Below are 21,241 nucleotides of genomic sequence, written 5' to 3' on the forward strand. Positions count from 1 at the left end.
GTTTCACACCAATTGCAAATTGGCACCAAATCCTTTGGTTTTCTTTTAAAGTTGAGAACGACCCGTTCTTTCGTATTTATTTAGTTGTAACACTTTTATTTTTACATTATTTACGTATTTTATTTTAAATATAATTTGTGCGATTATAATTTTTTTAGTTTAATTTAGAAAAAACATAGTAAAAAAAATCTTGTTAATTTTATTTTAATGTATGTACTCTGTATGATATATAATGCTTTTACTTATTGTTAAATTGATAATTCGATATTTACGATATCAAACAAGACTTTGACACATTTTGTGATTCTACCTCGAATATTGTCAATTGATAATGCTTGAGGGTGGCAATTGCCTTACCTCTCATTCACTATATCCAAATACTTGGTCTGTATATATTGAATCAAAAAGGCTGTGAAGATTGTAGTTTGGTCAATATAATTCTCCTGGACACATACTCCGTACAATACTTCGCAAAAAATTGAAATGGAGTACTCTGTATTTATGTGAATCAAAGTGACTGAAGGGTTAATTAAATTTTAATTTTTTTTAACAGTAAAATATGGAGGAGGACTACTCACCCTATCACAGGAATGAGGGGATGAGGAATCGAACTCCCATCTCCTGGATCCTCTAACCCATGGTTAATTTGAATTGACCTTATCAACATGACCTTTTTATATTATATAACTTAACTCGAACTAAACCCGAACCTCTGGTTTGACAGATAGTCAGATACTGCTCTTCAGGCCCATGGCTTTCCAATTCTATCTGGTTCTAGTTGTAGTTCTAGAGTACCAGTAATAAATCAAAACCCAGATGAAAAGACAGTAAAACATGCTTAAAAACAAAGAAATATCCAAAAATGGCATGATAATCTGTTAGCTGTATATTTGTAAAATTCTAATCACACAGTAGTAGTAGCATCCAGCAGTCAGATCCAAAAATCTTCTCTCTCACTGTCGGTGTCTTTTTTTAATTTATTTGTATAATAATTTTCTTGCTTCACTCTAGTCTTAAACTCAAGTTCCCTTCATTATTTTCTACTCTGCTCTCTTTCCTCCTTTCTCTCTCCTCTTATCTCTCTCTCTCTTCTTGGGGAAAGGAAGGAAGGTTGGTTGCATTGAAGCGCCGACAACAATTTTACCCTTTCTATTTTTTTCTTGATTTCTGGATCTTAATCCATTTTCAAGCTTATTGGGGTTTCAAAGTTAATGAGGAGGGATTGAATTTTTCTGGGTATTATTAGATCTTGTTTGTTCTAATGGAGGATTCACAAAGTGGGGTTAGTATTCCAATTTTGTATTGATTTGATTTATGCATTTGATTTTATTGGTTAATTATTGTAAGAATAACATATTTTTGCATTTTTGGATCAATTGCTATGAATACTTGAGTTGTATTATATTGGTTTTTTTTTTTTTAGTTTTTTATTTTGATTTAATGAACCCATTTGAGTTTCTTATTGATCGAAATGAATTATGAATTATTTTGAAGATTGTAACTTGAAATGATTGATTGAGTCTAATTATTAAATTGGGTATTAACTATTTCTTTGAATTTGCTGAATTATGTAACTGGGTCTGAAATCTGAGTGTTTTGTAGTTAGCTTATAGTGAAATGATTGTAGCATCTGGATTTCTTGTTTACAAGTTATTGTCCATATTGTCGAATTGTTTTTGCGTATAGGGTCATAAAGGGTCATAAAGGATAGTGATGTAGACGGGGATTTGATCCTGGGTCTTGGGTTCGAGTGTACATGGGGGATTTGGTCCTGGGTCGTGGGTTCGAGTGTACATCCTTCGAGAATCTAGCCAACTAAGCTAGTTGGTACCCACTGTATTATCATGAACTCTTATGATCACATGTCTGGGTGTATGTAATTGAGCTCAATTTTGGCTGTACACTGTGATTAGCATGAGATATTTACAAATCGTCATTCTCAGTGACTTGATTAACAATTCATGTGCTGGCTTCTTAATTCCCAATGACTCTGATTGTCAAAACCTATTTACCATACATAATTCCCTATGATTTTATATACATGGTGTCCTCATGCTGATTTTGGAACTGGATCTTCTGCATTGTTCTAGTTGAAGCCCACAAAAACAAGTGAACAAGTATGCCAGATCTGTAGTGATAAGATCGGCACAACTGTAGATGGAGAGCCATTTGTTGCCTGTGATGTTTGTGCCTTTCCTGTGTGTCGTGCTTGTTATGAGTATGAGCGGAAGGATGGCAACCAATCTTGCCCACAATGCAAGACAAGATACAAGAGGCAGAAAGGTGCGTCTTAAGTGACCTGCCTGTGTATTAATTTCTGTAGTGGTCATGGAAATGTGCTCAAGAATGGTGATTAATGAGTGTTGTTTCCTTCCTCACAGGTAGTCCTGCAATTCATGGGGAAAAGGTGGAAGATTCTGATGTTGATGATGAGGTCAGTGACATCAACGAGCCTTCAGGAATACCAAAGGAGAAGCCACAGGAGAGAATGCTTGGTTGGCATATGAACCAGGGACAATCTGGGGAGCTTGGTCCCCCTAGCTATGATAGAGAGGTTTTTATGAGCCATAGCCATATCCCCCGGCTTGCTAGTAGACGCACGGTATATATTCTCTTATTAGTTTTGGAAGTTGTTATCTAGCAAATTGATTATCATGCTGATGAAATGCTCTTGTTTCTGCTTAGATTTCTGGAGACCTGTCAGCTGCATCACCTGAGCGATATTCAATGCCATCACCTGGGGCCAGCACTGGAGGTAATGAACTAATGATAATGTTCTATATTTACTGACAGTGATATTAATAGAGACAATCTTCAGATTTCGCTGTTGATTGAACTGCTTTCTGGTATAATGTCTATTTACAGTATGGGGAATATCTTTTTGCAGCCAATATTAGAATGTCAAGGGAATTTGCGTCGCCTGGATTTGGTAATGTAGCTTGGAAGGAAAGGATTGATGGTTGGAAGATGAAGCAAGAGAAGAGTACAGGTCCTCCAAGTGTTAGTCATGCACCTTCAGAAGGAAGGTTTGCCAATGATATTGATGCCAGTACTGAAATTGCTATGGACGATCCTTTACTGTGAGTATCCTGCTCAACTTATTTATGAATTTTGATATATCCTTATTGTTTGTTAGTATATTATATTTAAATTCACAACCTTTTCTTCTAACCTGCAGCATTTAGTGATTGTTAAAATATATTTTAAACAATTACCTACAAAAGTAGCCTTTTTGGTTGAAGGGTGGGGCTTACATTGACAAAAAATGACTATTGAACTTGTAGAGTTGAAGGTATATAGGCTGGGATGATTCCAGCATCAATAAAGTTTTAACCTATTGATCTTACAATCAGAACAGTTCCTTTAATTAACTGTTTCAGTTCCTAGGCTATGTAGAGGGTTTAACCCTTGAAATGCTATATGTGAATTTGAGAGCAGCTTTAGTTTTGCTTACGCTGATTCTTAATTCTTCAGTGGAAGGGTGCTGTCTTTTAGGAGATTATTGGTGTAATTGTGTCAGCTATAACTTGTCAAGGAAATAATTTAAAAAAGCCCTTCTGATATTTATATATATGATTGTTACATTTGCCTGACACTCGGATGTATAATTGCAGAAATGATGAGACACGCCAGCCGCTATCAAGGAAAGTTCCCATTCCTTCATCCAAGATTAATCCTTACAGGATGGTTATTGTTCTGCGTCTAGTTGTTCTTGGTATCTTTTTGCACTACCGTCTAACAAACCCTGTGCGTGATGCCTATGCATTGTGGCTGATCTCTGTCATTTGTGAGATTTGGTTTGCATTTTCATGGATTCTGGATCAATTTCCCAAATGGCTTCCCATCAATCGTGAGACATATCTTGACAGGCTGGCCCTGAGGTAACAAGCTGAAATCTTATAGACTATATGCTTTAAGCACTCCTAATTCAGATTGTATGATATTATTTGTAGTTTTTAATGGCACATTTGTTACTTTGAACAGGTATGATCGTGAAGGGGAACCATCACAGTTAGCTGCCGTTGATATATTTGTCAGTACTGTGGATCCGTTAAAAGAACCTCCCCTTGTCACTGCCAATACAGTGCTATCCATTCTTGCAGTTGACTATCCTGTTGACAAAGTTTCTTGCTATGTCTCTGATGATGGAGCTGCTATGCTGACATTTGAAGCTCTTTCGGAGACATCAGAATTTGCAAAAAAATGGGTTCCTTTCGTTAAGAAATATAACATTGAGCCACGAGCTCCGGAATGGTACTTTTGTCAGAAGATTGACTATCTAAAAGATAAGGTTCTGCCTTCTTTTGTGAAAGATCGTAGGGCTATGAAGGTGAGAGATTAATTTTTCCTGTTTCACCAGGTTTCAATATTTTTTTTCTATTTTATTTTTCTTGATAGCTCTAATCTCCTTTGCAGAGAGAATATGAAGAATTCAAGATCCGTATTAATGGGCTAGTTGCGAAGGCAACAAAAGTTCCAGAGGAAGGATGGGTCATGCAAGATGGGACACCTTGGCCTGGCAACAATACCAGGGACCATCCAGGAATGATCCAGGTATGTCCATTTAATCTAGAGATTAAAGAAAACCATCTGTATACTATGCCGGTTGAGAAACTGGGATAAGTTTTGTTTCCTTCCCTACGGGGGAAGTTGGTTTAGGGCTGAAATTCTTGCACAAAACAGATACATATGTTGCCACTCCAAACTACTTCAGTTTCATTATACATATTGGTGTTATTTGCAGGTTTTCTTGGGCCAGAGTGGAGGACTTGATACTGATGGTAATGAGCTTCCACGTTTGGTTTACGTCTCTCGTGAAAAACGGCCTGGGTTTCAGCATCACAAAAAAGCTGGTGCTATGAATGCTCTTGTAAGTAGTAACCCATTCAACTTCAACATTTCCTGTTTTGTCTTTGCTGGGATGTGTTTGCCTAATTACTTGGTTAACTTAACCATGCAGGTTCGTGTATCAGCTGTACTGACAAATGGGCCATTCTTATTGAATCTTGATTGTGATCATTATATCAACAACAGCAAGGCATTGAGGGAAGCTATGTGTTTTATGATGGATCCAAACTTAGGGAAATATGTTTGTTACGTTCAATTTCCACAGAGATTTGATGGAATTGATAGGAATGATCGATATGCTAATCGTAACACTGTCTTTTTTGATGTGAGTCCTATTACTTGTTTTCCCTGGTGCTGTTACAATTTCTCAGTTCTGGCTTCGTATTTCTTCTCTTTCTCATGCTCTATTTTTTCTGCATTATAGATTAATTTGAGAGGTTTGGATGGCATTCAAGGTCCTGTGTATGTGGGTACGGGATGTGTCTTCAACAGAACAGCTTTGTATGGTTACGAGCCTCCTCTTAAACCAAAGGGCAAGAAGAAAGGTATTCTCTCATCATGCTTCGGTGGATCTCGTAAAAAATCAAGCAAGAAAGACTCCAAGAAGAAATCAAAGAATGTTGACCCTACTGTGCCAATATTTAATCTTGAAGATATTGAGGAAGGAGTTGAAGGTATGCTAGTTTGTCCATTCACTTCATATTCAATTAAAGTTTGATCCTGTTGACCTTTTTTTATTGTTTTTCTTTCTTTATTATTATGGGGTAATTAATGGTTTCACTTTTGGTGACATAATAGTGAGGTGTTTAGGCAATGACCTTGTATTACTAGCATTCTTTTGTAAAGTAACTTTTTATTACCTCATTAAGACCCTTTCATGTGTAGAAAACTGATGAACTCCTTTTTTGTGTTTAGGAGCTGGATTTGATGATGAGAAGTCACTACTTATGTCACAAATGAGCTTGGAGAAAAGGTTTGGTCAATCAGAAGTATTTGTGGCTTCTACGCTCATGGAAAATGGTGGTGTTCCACAGTCTGCAAACCCTGATACGCTTCTAAAAGAAGCTATTCATGTTATCAGTTGTGGCTATGAGGACAAGACCGACTGGGGAGCTGAAGTATGTTTCCTTTGTCATCAGAGTAGACCGACTTCACTTTTTCTGTTTTCGGCTGTAGCATCTGTTTTTTTTTTTTTTTTTTTTTTTTTTTTTTTTTTTAGCTTAGGCCTCTTGCTCATCGAGTCTCGCCAGTGCATTTTAGTATTACATCTTTATATTATAATGAGTTAGCAATTAGAAATACAACTGAATTGTCGTACCTTCGTTGACTTAAAACATCATTAATATGGACGTGAGATCTACTCTGGATTCTCTGTTTCCCAGTCAATGCTGAAAATATTGAAAGATTTAGACTGTTTATTCACCATAATTCCCACTTTTATCACTGATCATGCAACACGAGACAAACTTATGATTGGTGCTACTTTTGTGCAGATTGGCTGGATTTATGGTTCTGTGACAGAAGATATTCTTACTGGATTTAAGATGCATGCTAGAGGATGGCGTTCAATTTATTGCATGCCTAAGCGCGCAGCTTTTAAGGGATCTGCTCCTATCAATCTGTCTGATCGTCTAAATCAAGTGCTTAGGTGGGCTTTAGGTTCAGTTGAAATTCTCTTCAGTCGGCATTGTCCTTTATGGTATGGTTACAATGGACGGTTGAAATGGCTTGAGAGATTTGCTTATGTCAACACCACAATTTATCCAATCACATCCATTCCACTTCTTGCATATTGTACCTTACCAGCTGTCTGTCTGCTTACTGGGAAGTTCATTATTCCTCAGGTAAACACAATTTGATTTGTGCAATACTTCCACCCTTTAACTCATACTTTGTGTCCCTTGTAGTTTATTCGGACAAAATCGGCAAACATTTGAGTTTGCTTTTCTTTTGAAATATGATTGATGAAAGTTATAGAATTTGAAACTGGGTGTAAATAACATATATGGGAGGGGTGTAATTTTCTGTATATTATCCTTGTGCATCCACCTAATCATCATTTTGATATCTTTCATGCTTTTCAAATTGCAGATTAGTAACTTGGCTAGTGTTTGGTTTTTATCGCTCTTTCTTTCCATCTTTGCTACTGGTATACTGGAAATGAGATGGAGTGGTGTGGGAATTGATGAATGGTGGAGGAATGAGCAGTTTTGGGTCATTGGAGGAGTTTCAGCCCATCTGTTTGCCGTTTTCCAAGGTTTGCTCAAAGTTCTTGCTGGTATTGATACCAATTTTACTGTCACTTCCAAGGCATCAGATGAGGACGGGGATTTTGCTGAGCTCTACTTGTTCAAATGGACGACTTTGCTTATCCCACCAACCACTCTTCTCATAATAAACCTCGTCGCAGTGGTTGCTGGAATATCCTATGCCATCAACAGTGGTTACCAATCATGGGGACCACTTTTTGGCAAGCTTTTCTTCGCATTTTGGGTGATCGTCCATCTTTATCCTTTCCTCAAGGGTCTCATGGGTCGCCAGAACAGAACTCCAACAATTGTTGTTGTTTGGTCGATTCTACTTGCATCTATCTTTTCCTTGTTATGGGTTAGAGTTGATCCATTTACAACCCGGGTGACTGGTCCCGACACTCAGATATGTGGAATTAATTGCTAGTATGGCTCGATAAGGAGAAAGCTTCGCAACTTCCTCTGATTTATCCCATACTTCATTGCAGCAATATTTGAAGGTATTGGATCATAACTTATCATCTCTTGGCCTGATGTTATCGTCTATAATATGTATAAACAGTGAGCACATATACTGTAGCCAATTGCAATTGTTTTATATGTATTTTTACTTTTTTTTTCCTCTTTCTTCTCCCTCCTTTTTGTTACCAAGCAGTTAAGTGTATTATTAGAAAGTTAGCTCTCTTTCAAGAAATTCTTGTATTTGGATCAGATTGGCCACTGGAAGCTAGGTCATTAAGTTAAAATTTTTTGATTTGTTTTGTCATAGTGAAATTCGATAAGCAATTTCTTTGAAGATCTTTGTAATACTGGATGATTGTACGAAGTTGTTAATTTGTTAGTCTCTCCACAAAGGGTGGTTGATACGTAAATAGATTTCACCGTCTCCTTAATTCTTCTCCTACTACAAATTATTTATGATTCTTTTTTCGAGCATTGGTGCTTTTAAGAATTTGAATAAACATGATACATGGATGCATTTTCCAGCCATTCCAAACTAGCCCTTGCATTTTTTTTGGTCCAGTGAAAGGTCACAAAAGGTGGTGATGTAGACGAGATTTAATTCTAGTCTTGGGTACCATCCTGAAAACTTTAACCAACTAAATTAATTGGCATATATAAATCTTATCCCTTCATAAGGCTTGGGAAAAATGGCCTGTGATACGTTGCAGCTAAATAACACTCTTACTCTTTTTGTAGGTTATTCCTTTCCACGATAAATATTTGGTTGATTTAAAAGTTTATCGCGAAAGTCTATTGAGGTCATAAGCGGACCATTTAGATCTGCATATATATATATACTTTTTTTGGGAATAGTAGATCCAAATAATTTGGTTTGGGTTGTTATATCTAGGTGATGAGCCATTAGGCTAGTTTCAATTCGGCTTTGGTTAATTCGAATCAAAGCATACCTTGGTCTATGGATATCAAGTTATCATGAAAGATCAATCATTTTAAGTTTTTAACTAATGTTCTTGTATAAAAGTCCGTTGGGATGAATAATGGATGAATCATTATGCCTCACTTGAAAATTACATAAATCAAAATCTTAGAAAAGTGGTTTAGGAAAAAAAGGTGCTATATTAGAAGACAAATACTCAAATATTACGGGAGAACTGTTAGCCTAAAGATCAGTCAGGTTCCCCCTTTTCATGCTTCATCTTTCGTTGTAAAAAGGAATTTGGGACCCGCAACGGTCACATTTTATGTATGTTAATTGCATTAATAAATTAAATTTCAGTTAAGATATGAGAGTTCAACACATTAGCTTTATTAAAGCAGCTGCATTTTGGTCAATTTTTTCAACTCTTTGCATTTTTCAACAGAAAACTTGCTTGTAGTTCTATACTTCCATTCACACCTTTTCTACTGTGTTACTGTAATTTTTACATGAGGGATTTTACAACAGTGAATAATGATTACAGTACTGATCTTGTAACATTGACATTGAATTAAGTTGACTTGATAGTTCTGATCTCGGTGCTCCGATTTAATCGAATAGACCTGGCAAAATTTCACCCGACTTGAAATTACTTTATAAGTGTAATTCGATGTGATATGTGGACTGTTAGCTGGTTTTAACACGGCAGTTGAGACTTGAGAGACGTTACATAAATGTTAGATTGGTGAAGGCTTTATGAACGTGCAGTAAATGAAAAACATTTGATTTCTGATAAAATTGATAATATGCATTTATGAAAATGTTGTACAAAATGGAAAACAGGTCAGTTCTGTAAACTTTGATATTGTTTTACCAAGATTACTTGGATTTCTTGTCAGAAATCATGTTATCCCATTTAGTTGTCAAGAAATAAGGATAATTTAGAAACCATATTTAGTAAAATTAAAAATACCAAGCATTTTTGAGGATGGGAATTTTTAACTGGGTGCCATATACATTGTGCAGTTTTCAATTGTTGGCAGGAATTTTCTTATAAGGGTCTTCATGGGCTAGCTTATCAAGAGTAAGTCCGAGTAATCGCGATATGCAAGTGCAGGTTGTTGCATTTAGCAACCCCATAGCAACCCCAATTAGCCCGAAAATGTTTCCAATTAGTCCCCATGATATACAAAAACACCGTCGTAATATATGTATTTTAACATATCACAGTTATAAATCAGGCAAACCTCGGCTTAACAATAAGGAACAGGGGGTAGAAACTTGCTTGCAGGACAAATTAATCACCTGTATTTTTTATAACATAATAAAGTTGTATTGCACAGAACATTGTTCAGCTTTTCCTAATTCTAACCTTAACTTTTGCTACTAATCTTGAAAATCTTCTAGTAAAAATCCTTTTTTTTCTCTCAGTAGTTATATAAGTACTTATGTTCTGATAACACCTACTTAAATTTCAGGTTAAAAAACCTACATTTCATGCTCTGAACCCAAAAAAAAGAAAATAAATATATGAACTCACTTACAAGAATAAAAGCATTGGTTTAAACTTTTTGATGATATTCGCGCTACTTCTTTTCTTCCTCTGTGGCTGCTGGTTTTGATTCCTCTGCTGCTGCAGCTACTGCTGTTGCTGCAGGAGCTGGTGGCGGAGACGGAGGAGGAGGAGGAAGGCCACCATCAATACAACTCCTACACTTCCTTTCCACCCACCCTTCAATATCATGCTCACCATTTCCTCCAAGATGTCTACCTCCACACACTCTAGCAATGATACCGGCAATGACTGCTGCAATAGTTATTACTGCTAGCACCACTACCAGAGTCTCGATCGAACGATGATTATACCGCCCCGTGTCGACTTCTACTTGTGGCGGCGGCGGGACTACTAGAGGTGGCAGATCATTGCTGCCCTCCTCCCATCTTCCCACCACGTTTATCCACCTATGTACACTTCTTGGCATGTTATTTTGGCAAAAGTTATAAAATGGATACTTGTGTTGTGGTGAGAGTATGTAATAAAGGGAAGAAGAGCTAACGTTAAGATTATGAGTGAAATAATATAAGATTCCCGAATGAAAGTTTTAAGGACAATGTTTGTTAACTTTGTTGCTTGCTAGCTTAGGATCTCTTTTTGTTCAAAATAATGTAATTATTTTTGTGTTTTTGTTTGTCTTTCATGAATTGTTTGTGTGTCCCACATTATGATTTTTGGATGTTAAAAGACTGCTAAATAAATGTATGTAGGTCACTCCCAAGTTGCTCTGTTGAGCACTAGTAGAGTAGTACTATTACATAGGAGTAGTAGCATTCATTCACTAGGAAAATTCATTAAGGCCTTGTATAATTGTATGCCTTGAAATTTGAGAGGCAATTCTACTTTGGTTTCTTCTAAAGATTGCATTCTCTTCTTTCTAGTGGTTGATAATCCTTCATTCTTATGTTAGGCTCATACAAGAAGATCAGAAGATGGTTGTTGGTCGTGTCGGACTATACCTCTGCGTGTATTGCGCCTAGCCCATAGTTAAGTCCACTTGCCATGTGTCCTAGTGAAATTTTTACAGTTACAAACCAGGTACAATTCAAGCACACATATTGTTGTTTCTTGCTTGTATGTCTTAGATAAATTGCATACACAATAACATGTTGTGTCGTGTCTACCTTACATTCGTGTCGTGCAATGCTTTTTTGCGTTTGACCTTATTTTGCCAAAAGCTAGCTTGACTCAATGCTATCTTTAACTACACATTGTCCGTCTTTCTCTACAGTGGAAAAAAGTTCCAAAGTAAGGCTTCCTTGGATACTGGTTGAAAACAAAGAAGAATTTCTAATTTAAAATGGGCTACATTTGTTATCCAATCAACAACACGATTACATTCATTACATGTATACCTATCAAAAAAGTAATGAAAATGGGCAAGGAGTTACTGTATAACCATGGACCATAAGGTCAAAATTATATCTTCCTTGGATATTCTACATATGGAAAGTTACTCATAAGATGCCTGCCAAACAATGAGTTACTCTAATCTACATGTACAAACTCTTCTATTAGAGAAATTGTATAGTAATTAGTTTCTCTTCCCAACTTGTCTTAGAGTGAAATCACATGTTCTTGTTGTTCGCCCATTATTTTTCAGTGTTCTGTAACTTTTCATCAGTTTTCACCCCCCATTATTTTTGTTTTTTAGCTATTGATATACTCCCAACTTTTTCTTGTCAAAAAGCCTTTCAGATTCTGTAGGTGGTATGCCATAATTATATATTTCTAACTGTATTTTTTTATTTATTTTATTTATTATTATTTTTTTTTTTTTTTAGGTAGTGGCAATTGGAAAGGAAGATAAATTCACTTTTGAATTTGAGAGTCACACGGACAATAAAAATCTATACTTTGGCAAGATCAGCTGCTATTCTTGATGTCACCAAAGATTATCTTTTCAATTTCGAGAATGATGGAATTGTTAAATCAATTACAACTACTAATTGCAAGGTACAATTTATTTTGTTAATTTTTGTGTTTAAGTTGGTATTAATCTGTTTAGTTTGAAGGAAGGAGCTGGAGTGGGTTTGTATATTTTTTTTGGCTTCTAGGCTTTCTTCTTGTAGCCTAACATACTCAACTTTATTGCACATGACAGGTGCTCTTGGTGAGAGATACCATCTCTTCTTTTTCGGCTGAAATGATTAAAATTTTACAAGAATTTTTGACTGAAACCTCCATAATAATCATAGTAGCGGAGAATATTGGCAAAGAAGCATTAGCTACACTTGGCTCTAATCTCATTAGTGGTTTAGATGTTGTTGCTGCACTTAGGCCTTTTTTTTTTTTTTAGCTTCTAGACAGAGCAGATTTCAACAAAGCAAAGCAGAGCAAATTCATTATTATTATTATTATTATTATTATTATTATAATAATTTCCGTTACTACTATTATTATTATCATTATTATTTTTATTATTAATATTATTATTATTATTTTATTTTGATTATTATTACTATTATTATCACATTTAATTATTATTATAATAATAATAATTATTATTATTATTATAATATTTTAATTATTATTATTATTTATTAATTATTATTATTATTTTATATTAATTATTATTATTATTATTATTATTATTTTATATTAATTATTTTTATTATTATTAATTTTTTATTTTAATTATTATTATATATTAATTATTATTATTAATTTTTTATTTTAATTATTATTATATATTAATTATTATTTATTATTATTAATATTTTATTTTAATTATTATTATATATTAATTATTATTATTAATATTTTATCATTTTATATTAATTATTATTATTTTATATTAATTATTATTATTAAATATTAATTATAAATGATTATTATTATTCTTATTATTTTTGTTATTATTAATAATTTATTTTAAAGATATTATTAATTATTATTTTTAATTCAAAACAGAGCAGAACAGGGCCTTACTTGTCCATCACAACTCATTCTTGATGATATTGCTATTGTTGGGCCTACATCAAATAATCTGGAGAGAGAGCATTTTGGTCATGCTGGTACTATAGCCATATCTCAGACTGTTGTCACAGTAACTGCCTATGAATTCCACGAAGCAATTCATGCTCAAATCCTTCATCTTAAGCAGAGAATAGCCGATCTGTCGGTTGGAAAAGCTTTGTTACGGGTAATTTATTATTTTTTTTTCCTGAATTTAAATGAATATCAATAATATGATGTAGTACTTTCTAAAATTTGTCTCTATTTTTTCAGGTTTCTTGATAATCGTGGTGCTCTGTCCAAGCCTTATCTTTGCATACCCATACAATGAGAACATAGGGAGTGTTTTTTGATAAGTAAACTAAATACTACGTATGAATTAGGTGATATTGAATTTTGATAACGATGACTACGATATTTTGCTTGTGCTTGGAGTGGATCGATTCTTTGTATTTGATCGTATCCTAAGGAAGGATTTGGAAAGTTGTGAATACTACTAATAGTTTGTATGAGAAACCATAGTTTTGTTTGTAAGAAATAGTAATGGCCTAGTACTTCTTGAAGTATCAGGCTAAACTGATTAAGCCGGTGTCAACTTGAGTTCTATGTCTACTCAAGATACTGTTAAAAAGCATGATTTTTTTTTTGTAATTTTTTTTTTTTTTTACATTTGCTCAACCCACATCAAAAATATATTACAAACCCTAATAATAATTTTAAGATGGACCCTGGTGCATCTATTCTAGCTGGTCCAATAATAAAACTTTTTTTTTTTTTTTTTGGTTTTTTCTATGTAATAACCTCGTTTTTTTTTTCACTTTTCTACGCTGTGCACTAACATATATGACTTTCTACGCTATAACCCTAAAGTAAGAAAAGTGAATATACAGTAACCTACGTTAGCATGCATTTATGACGGACGTTTGAGTTGGCATTTATTCCGTCACCTAACTCTTACTGTACACGCACTATACTTTCTCTCTCCTTCAAAATTCCCTCCTCTTCTCTTACTTCACTTCACTCCCCCCCTGTTTCACTCGTTGATCAAAAACCCTAAGAAGAGAATTTCAGACAAAATTTGCGAAAATTCTTGCGTGGAAAATTAGGCTGCGACATTCGTGGAGATCAATCTCAGAGTGGAGGAGTAGCATCAACGGAGGTATGTATTTCGGTCGTTTATTCATCCCTTTACAATTGTTCCATTTTTGTCGAATTATGAATGTATTGGTTTGACGAGTTCATAAAGTTTGGAAATTTTGTTGATTTGTAGTGTTTATGTGGTGGTTATTTGGAAATTTGCGTGCTTTGGTTGTGGGTAACTTCGTGTGTCGGTTATTTCGATTGTGGGGGTATTTTTTTTGTATAATTGCGTGATTGTTTGTGGGTTTTGTTGTGACTAATTTTCAAGTGGGGTATGATTAGTTTAATTGCTTTGAAGTTGCTTAAATATTGATAGATGTATTGGTAACATCTTGCAGATGGATGAAGAAAGGATTTTGAAAATCCACTATCGTGGTAATTGTGTTGATTTAACAATTGATGATGTTGATAAATGTTTGCTAATTGATGTGATTAATGATATATGTGAGGAATTTTCTAATAGAGGGTTTGAGTTACCTGAGTATCCTGGGTTACATTATTGCTATAATGAGAAGGCTTTTAATTTAGTGGATGATGGTACAATGATGAAAATGTTTGGGACTATGCAAAGCAAAGAGATAGATTTGTGGGTGGGTTGTTTGAGTGAGCTTAGTTTTATACTGACTTTGGATAGGAAAGTGAAACCTCAACAAATTAAGCCTAAGCCACATGCCTCAACTTCTGCTATTATGCCAGATTCTACTTATGGCTCAACTTCTGCTATTGGCCAACCTCTTGTTGCTGGGCCATCTTCTGCTTGCCTAGAACCACTTTTCACAAGCCCAAATGAAGTAGGCTTATCTAACCCATCCACATCTAAACCAGGTTCTTCTAAACCAGACACCTTCAAACCAGGCCCACCCAAGCATTTCAGTCCAAAATTAACCACTTGGAAAAACACAAAACCTTCACAAGTTGAACACCCTTGTAGTGGATCAGGGACCTTGAGTATAATAGAACCTGTTAGGAGGAGCCCAAGGTTGACTGATTCCTTGTCACCCCAAAAGTTTACCCCCTCATTCAGTCAACCTAGGAGGTTACCTAGGATGTTAGAAGAAATATCCCCCCATTCTCCCCCGCATATCACACTATGTGATGATGATTTCTTTCACCCATCTAACTCTGAATCCCAAATGCTTTCTCCTGCACCCAAAAGAAGTCCAAGGCTATTGCAAGCTACCCCCAGCCCAAATCTTAGTCAGGTACCATTGAGACCACCACAAGTTAACTAAAATGAACCCCCATCTGAGCCTACCAGAAAAACTAGAACTTGCCAAAGTAGAGTACTTTTCTTTCCTCATGGTAAGAAATTGTCTAACATCACTACAAGGCTTAAGGGTGTGTTTGTTCCACATAGTCAGTCATCCCAAACTACACTAGAAGGTGGGAGTGGTAGGGTACTTAGGAGAAGAGGTGCAAGTGGGGTCCAGGTTAATGATGATGATAGCCTGCATAGTGATGATGACAACAGTTCTGAGAGTGATGGTGAGCACATACCTGAAGAAGAGCAAGAGATTGAGATTGAGAGTGAAGGTAAGGATGGTGATTCGGATGTAGTGGAAGAGAATGTGGGTGAGTTATTGCAGCAGAATTATGTTGATGGAGGTTGGGAGCCATTCAGGTGTAATGAGAAATATGATGGTGCTGAGTGTATTGAAAGCTAGGAGAATGTCAAAAGACCCTCGGGCGGTTTTAATATGCTTTGAATGAAGAGCACTTAGACGAAAGCCGGTTGAGTGAAGAAAAGAAAGACGGTTGTGTAAGAAATAGCAGCCGGTATCAGAGATTTTTCTCAGAAAAATTTCTCAAAAGTGAATAAGTGTTGAAATGAGGGGGGGGGGGACCACTACTTATAGAGAACCCTAGAAGGCGAACCGTCATCTTTCAAGTTCAAATTAAAAAAAAGGAGAGAGGAGGAGACGAAACTCACCTTCTCAGATCATGACACCTGTCACAAGTGCCACGTGGCAAGCCACGTCACACCTGTGAGGGGCAAATGTTTAAGGTAAAACTACCCCCTGTCCACGTGGACCAATCGCGTGCTGACACGTGTCAACATCAGAGAGGTTATGAGAGAACCAACCCTCTGGTGACACGTGGCACGCCAATCCATGAAAGGGGAATTGATCCCCTTACACTATAAATAGAGGAAAATCCTCATTTATTACATTCTCATAAATATACACATCCCCTTACACTATAAATAGAGGAAAATCCTCATTTATTACATTCTCATAAATATACACGCAAAAAATCTGAGCAATATTAATTGCAGAATTCTCTCAAAATCCGAGAGAAAAACCCTTACATTCCACACTCTTATACATCCGGATGCGTTCTAACTTGATCGTCGGAGGCAGAACTTCACCCAACCGGAGTTTTCCGTGGTTTTGCAGGTACAGACGGTTGACACACATTCTTGGAATTGTAACTCTCCCGAGGGACTCCAAAAACCTCGAAACATAAGTAGTTGTGTTTTATTAATCCGACTTCCAATAATTGTAATTTCTATAATATGTTTTTTCTTATTTGCAGTGGATGAGTCGGTCCATGGAGATTCACCAAAGAGCACTAGATGAGTATCCCAACATGTCGCGTGAATTAAGGGCAATGACTGAGCAGCTGATAGTTGACTGGAAGGCGATGATGGAGTTGTAGATTACTCTTCATTCGTATTAGTGGTTGCATATTTATTACTTGTCTTCATTATTTTATATTACTTTGTATTCAGCATGTAATGTAAGAACTGGACACTTCTATATTTGGTTTTGTTGGAACTTAGTTTATTTACTTTTATTAATCTATATTACATAGCTACAACTGTTCAACCTTAGTGAAAGTACCTAAATAAGTTCACTACCTAATTAATGCATCCCACATGTTCCTTCTAACTTCATATTGCTGATCTCATCCATCAACACTTGGCTCATGGTACTCGGTCTACCAACTTGCAATTGGGGGAAGAGGTGAATCTTGTGTAAGATCAAGACGGATGAAATGTGACCCACCAACTATAGCGATCACGAACTCTCGAGCGGGTGCCCTGACCGTGCTTCGTGCCCGCAACGGTAACACTGTGATGCATGGGTAGTAGTAGGTTGGTACGCTGCCTATACTGAGACAAATCACCCTTGCGTTGAACCAAGTAGCAATAGGAAATAAATCTTGAATTTCTACCATCCAATGCCGCATATTAACCGCCCCAACATCCCATCGAATACGTTCTACATTCATCCAAACCCTTCCAATCCTGTAAATCCTTTTGTACAACATTGGATGAGCGGCAACCTCGTTTGTTATTGTTTCCTGAGCGGTAAACCATTGCGCTTGATCTCCAAAGAAGTCAGCCACACAACGAAAGCCACAATTTCCATCACCAATGACATCCTTCCATGCCGTTTTGTAAGGTAACATCGGTCCTGGAAGCAAGTGCAAATACATGCATTGACTGATGTCACATTGATCTTCTGCATAAAATTAATGGTCATTTATTAGTACGCTACAAGATAAAATACGTGTAATTCACAAGTGTAAATACGTGTAATTTCATGACTTACCTGAGGTCATACCTGTTTGTTGTGTACAACGTTGAGTATTTCAACGGTTTACATGTTCGAATAACAAGGATCACGCCTGGTATCATTGTTCTTTTGTCGACCTCGAACATTGTGGTTTACATGTGGTTCTTCAAGGTTTGTATGATCCGGATGCAATTCCTCTTCAATGATGCGAGATACATTTCGAAGTATAGCAGGATCACTACCAATGACCTCATCAACCAGGGAACAAAAATATGTAGCTTCCTCGATTGAATCGTTAACGAACACGGTATATCAACACTATCACCAATAACCAAGGTCTTCCAGAATGGATGAATTTGCCTGATATACAAGCCTGATTGTGCAACTAGCGAATCATGTATCTGGCAAGCACATGGTAAGCCATGGGTCACACGCATTGCACATCCACAATGCTCATACACCTGGTAACTCAACTCCTTTATCCTTCTCGTTTATCATCGAGAATTTTCAAACAATGTTGAGACACTTTGCCATTTATATGTGGCAGTGGCAATTGTCTGTACTTCTCACTAATTTTCAATCTTGATGCCTCCAAACCATTACTAATTGCAATGATCTGATTACCAATATGACAATGTACTCGGGCCCATACGGTATCCAAAGAACCTGTCGTTGATTCAGATTATAAAAAAAAATTATGACTTTTAATTAAAATTACTAAAACGAAGTAAAGACAACAACTACAACATTATAACAACGAACCTGTCGATAATTCAAACCACGTCTTCACTGCCAAATGTTGGCTCTCAACTCTACAATTACTCGTGTTACCAAAGTGAAGAACTTGGTTCGTCCAAAATGTCACAAATTTGATTTTATGACAAAGCCATGTTCACACAACGTAAGTAATCACTGCCGGATAACTTGCCCACCTAGCTTTCGTTGTATCCACAACAACATTATAATCCGCCTCGGTTGTAGCATCCATGATACGTTTCCATTTGCCATTTTTAAAACTCGCACCGATCTTCTTATTTTTGAACATATCAGTCACCCTAGCCTCCACATCTTTATTAGTGTGCCATCGACAAAGTAAATGCGACGGCCCTGGAAACACTTATCTCAATGCCGCACAAAGGCCAAGTTCACGGTCTGACAAAAATACCAATGGTTCTTTATCATACCTAATCAACTCCCTTAATCTCTACAACACCCACCGATAGCTCGTTGTGGCACTCGTTGCGCATGAACACATAACCAACGAGAAATTCTGATTTGTCGGTGTTACACCTATTATCTCAAAGAACGGAATCCCGTATCGGTTGGTCTTGTATGTCGAATCCATACCGATTACATGTGGGTATGTGCGTAGTATATTTACCTTGATTGGGTGCATCATAAATGCATGTTGTAGAATGCCGAGGTCATCGGCCATGACCCAGTAAATATATTGACTTTGTCTCGCCAAATGAAGAAATTGCTGAACAACTCCTGTGACTTCAAACATCTCCGTTCTCAAGTCATTGCGGCAATTGTAAATGTGTCTAATGTTTGGATGATCATCAGGAGATTGCTCTGCAATAGTTGCCATGATATTACGCGGTGCAACCTTGGAATTTGTCATGTCACACACAGCCTTTTTTGCATCCGGGCTCAAGCCACTAATTTTACGATGACCCTCCTGATACACAATCATTGGATGGTTATGGGTCCCAGTTTCATCATTTTTTGCACGAATCTTCCAACTGTCTGTGATGAATTCATAATATATCTTGATGTAGAAAGGACAAGCGTTAGCTTTGGTTTTTGTGTCCTTTCGTATTGCGTTCTCAAAATCTCTCGGCTTGCTCTTCCGTCCCCGATCACATTTCAAATATCGATATGGCGGACCATCTCTGATTTTGTTGTAAGACAATTTAACCAAAATAAATCCCAGATTTATGGAAACATGATAGGCGTGTCGCGTACCTAACAAAATATAACCTAACTAACCACTACTATGTAGACTGGCAAGCAAGGGTCGAATCCCAAGAGACTAAGGTTCAAAAATAATTAAATAGACTCAAATCCCTACTAAGCAAGAATCAATAGTAAACGATTAACTAAGGAACTAATGTATGGAAAATTCGAAAATAAACTAAAGAATATGAAGAAACCAGGTAATTAAAACATCTAAGATCTAGTATCACCACAATTACATTTGATGCAATTATATTTCTACCCCTAACATACAATTCCAATTGAACGGGGAAAAGTAAACCCTAATAAATACCAAAGACCTCTCTCGAGTATCAATGGCTTCCCTAACATACAATCAAGCCTATTCTCATGGTATCATGCATATTAGAAACATTGAACACATTATTCTAACTTCCCAATTATCAAACCCAACTACTCTCGTGTTGAATATCAAACCCTAAATTGATCTACTCAAATCCGTTTAAACCCAACTCTCGTTGTGATAGAAACAATGGAATAATCGCAATACTAAATTACGTCTAACCTAGTATTGGCATGATCACAATCAATTTAGCATAGCAATTGCAAAAGTCATTAGAGAATTTAAAGATTTAATTCATGCATCAATCATAATTGGGCTACCTAGATCTTGGAATAGGAATTCTACTCACACATATTGAAGGAAACAATAACAAAAATAATTGAAGAAAACATAATTAAGAAACAAGAGATTAAAAGAAAATACCGAATCTTGAATTGAATTGAAGGCGGAAAGTGTAAATCTTGAATCTTGAATTACAAAAATAAAGAAAATAAAATAGAGAGAACTAGTTCTTAATAACGTAAAATAAAAGGCTAGAATAAAACTTCATGAAAATAATAAAACACCACTTAGTGTAAATATAAGCCTAGAAAAGATAAGAAAATTGGCAAAAGGCTTGGTGCACAAGAATCCCAGGACGTGCCTCCTCATAGGCACGGACGTGCCTACCTGCGTGCATAAACTTGGGTAGCTTCTGACTTCCAGACACGGACGTGCCTGCGCTGGTCTTTGAATACGCTTATAGGCACGGACGTGCCTAATGTCGAAGCAATTTGATGAGTATACTGACTTGGAGGCACGGACGTGCCTTAGCTAGGCACGGTCGTGCCTTGCTCCAAAAAGCCCTAAATCATTCTTTCTTCAATCATCAAGCTTCGTGAAGGTTCGTGGGCCTCGGTTTAGCTTCATGGCTTCGTAACATATCCAAATTAGCTCCATTATTCCTGAAATACATCAAAAACAACGAAACTACCCATAAAAGCATCGAATCATCGAAACTAAACCAAATCGCATCAAAATAGACCAAAACACTCAACAAAGCTAACAAAACCAACTAAAAACAAGCTAATTAATATACACAAAATACGACTTATCAAAACAGCATCCGCCCATTTAACTGCATCATCAAACGTTGGAAATAACGTGTCTGAGACAAAATTCACACTATAATTCACACCATCACCGCCGTCTTCAGACTCCAAATCCTATAAAAATAAAAGGGAACACACAAAATTCTCCAATATTTTTTTTATTATAATATTAATAAAGATATTTATAAAACAATATAAATACTATAATATCACTAAT

General features: G+C 36.2%; 2 protein-coding genes across 2 annotated transcripts; one reads left to right on the plus strand and one right to left on the minus strand.

Moving 5' to 3' along the window:
- Positions 1–904: 904 nt before the first annotated feature.
- LOC110707268 (cellulose synthase A catalytic subunit 3 [UDP-forming]-like) lies at positions 905–7,987 on the plus strand. Its single transcript, XM_021885284.1, has 14 exons — positions 905–1,282; positions 2,091–2,283; positions 2,382–2,602; positions 2,686–2,755; positions 2,888–3,080; positions 3,615–3,881; positions 3,985–4,330; positions 4,417–4,554; positions 4,745–4,870; positions 4,961–5,173; positions 5,273–5,522; positions 5,764–5,966; positions 6,342–6,692; positions 6,940–7,987. Exons 1-14 carry the CDS (start codon positions 1,262–1,264, stop codon positions 7,522–7,524), a joined length of 3,177 nt encoding a protein of 1,058 aa, XP_021740976.1. The 5' UTR covers positions 905–1,261; the 3' UTR covers positions 7,525–7,987.
- Positions 7,988–9,788: 1,801 nt separating this feature from the next.
- Positions 9,789–10,725, minus strand: LOC110707121. The gene has a single exon (XM_021885135.1). The coding sequence runs from the start codon at positions 10,458–10,460 to the stop codon at positions 10,065–10,067; it is 396 nt and encodes a 131-aa protein (XP_021740827.1). The 5' UTR covers positions 10,461–10,725; the 3' UTR covers positions 9,789–10,064.
- Positions 10,726–21,241: the final 10,516 nt, after the last annotated feature.

The sequence above is a fragment of the Chenopodium quinoa genome, unplaced genomic scaffold, assembly GCF_001683475.1.
Source record: "Chenopodium quinoa cultivar QQ74 unplaced genomic scaffold, ASM168347v1, whole genome shotgun sequence".
Lineage (NCBI taxonomy): Eukaryota > Viridiplantae > Streptophyta > Magnoliopsida > Caryophyllales > Amaranthaceae > Chenopodium > Chenopodium quinoa.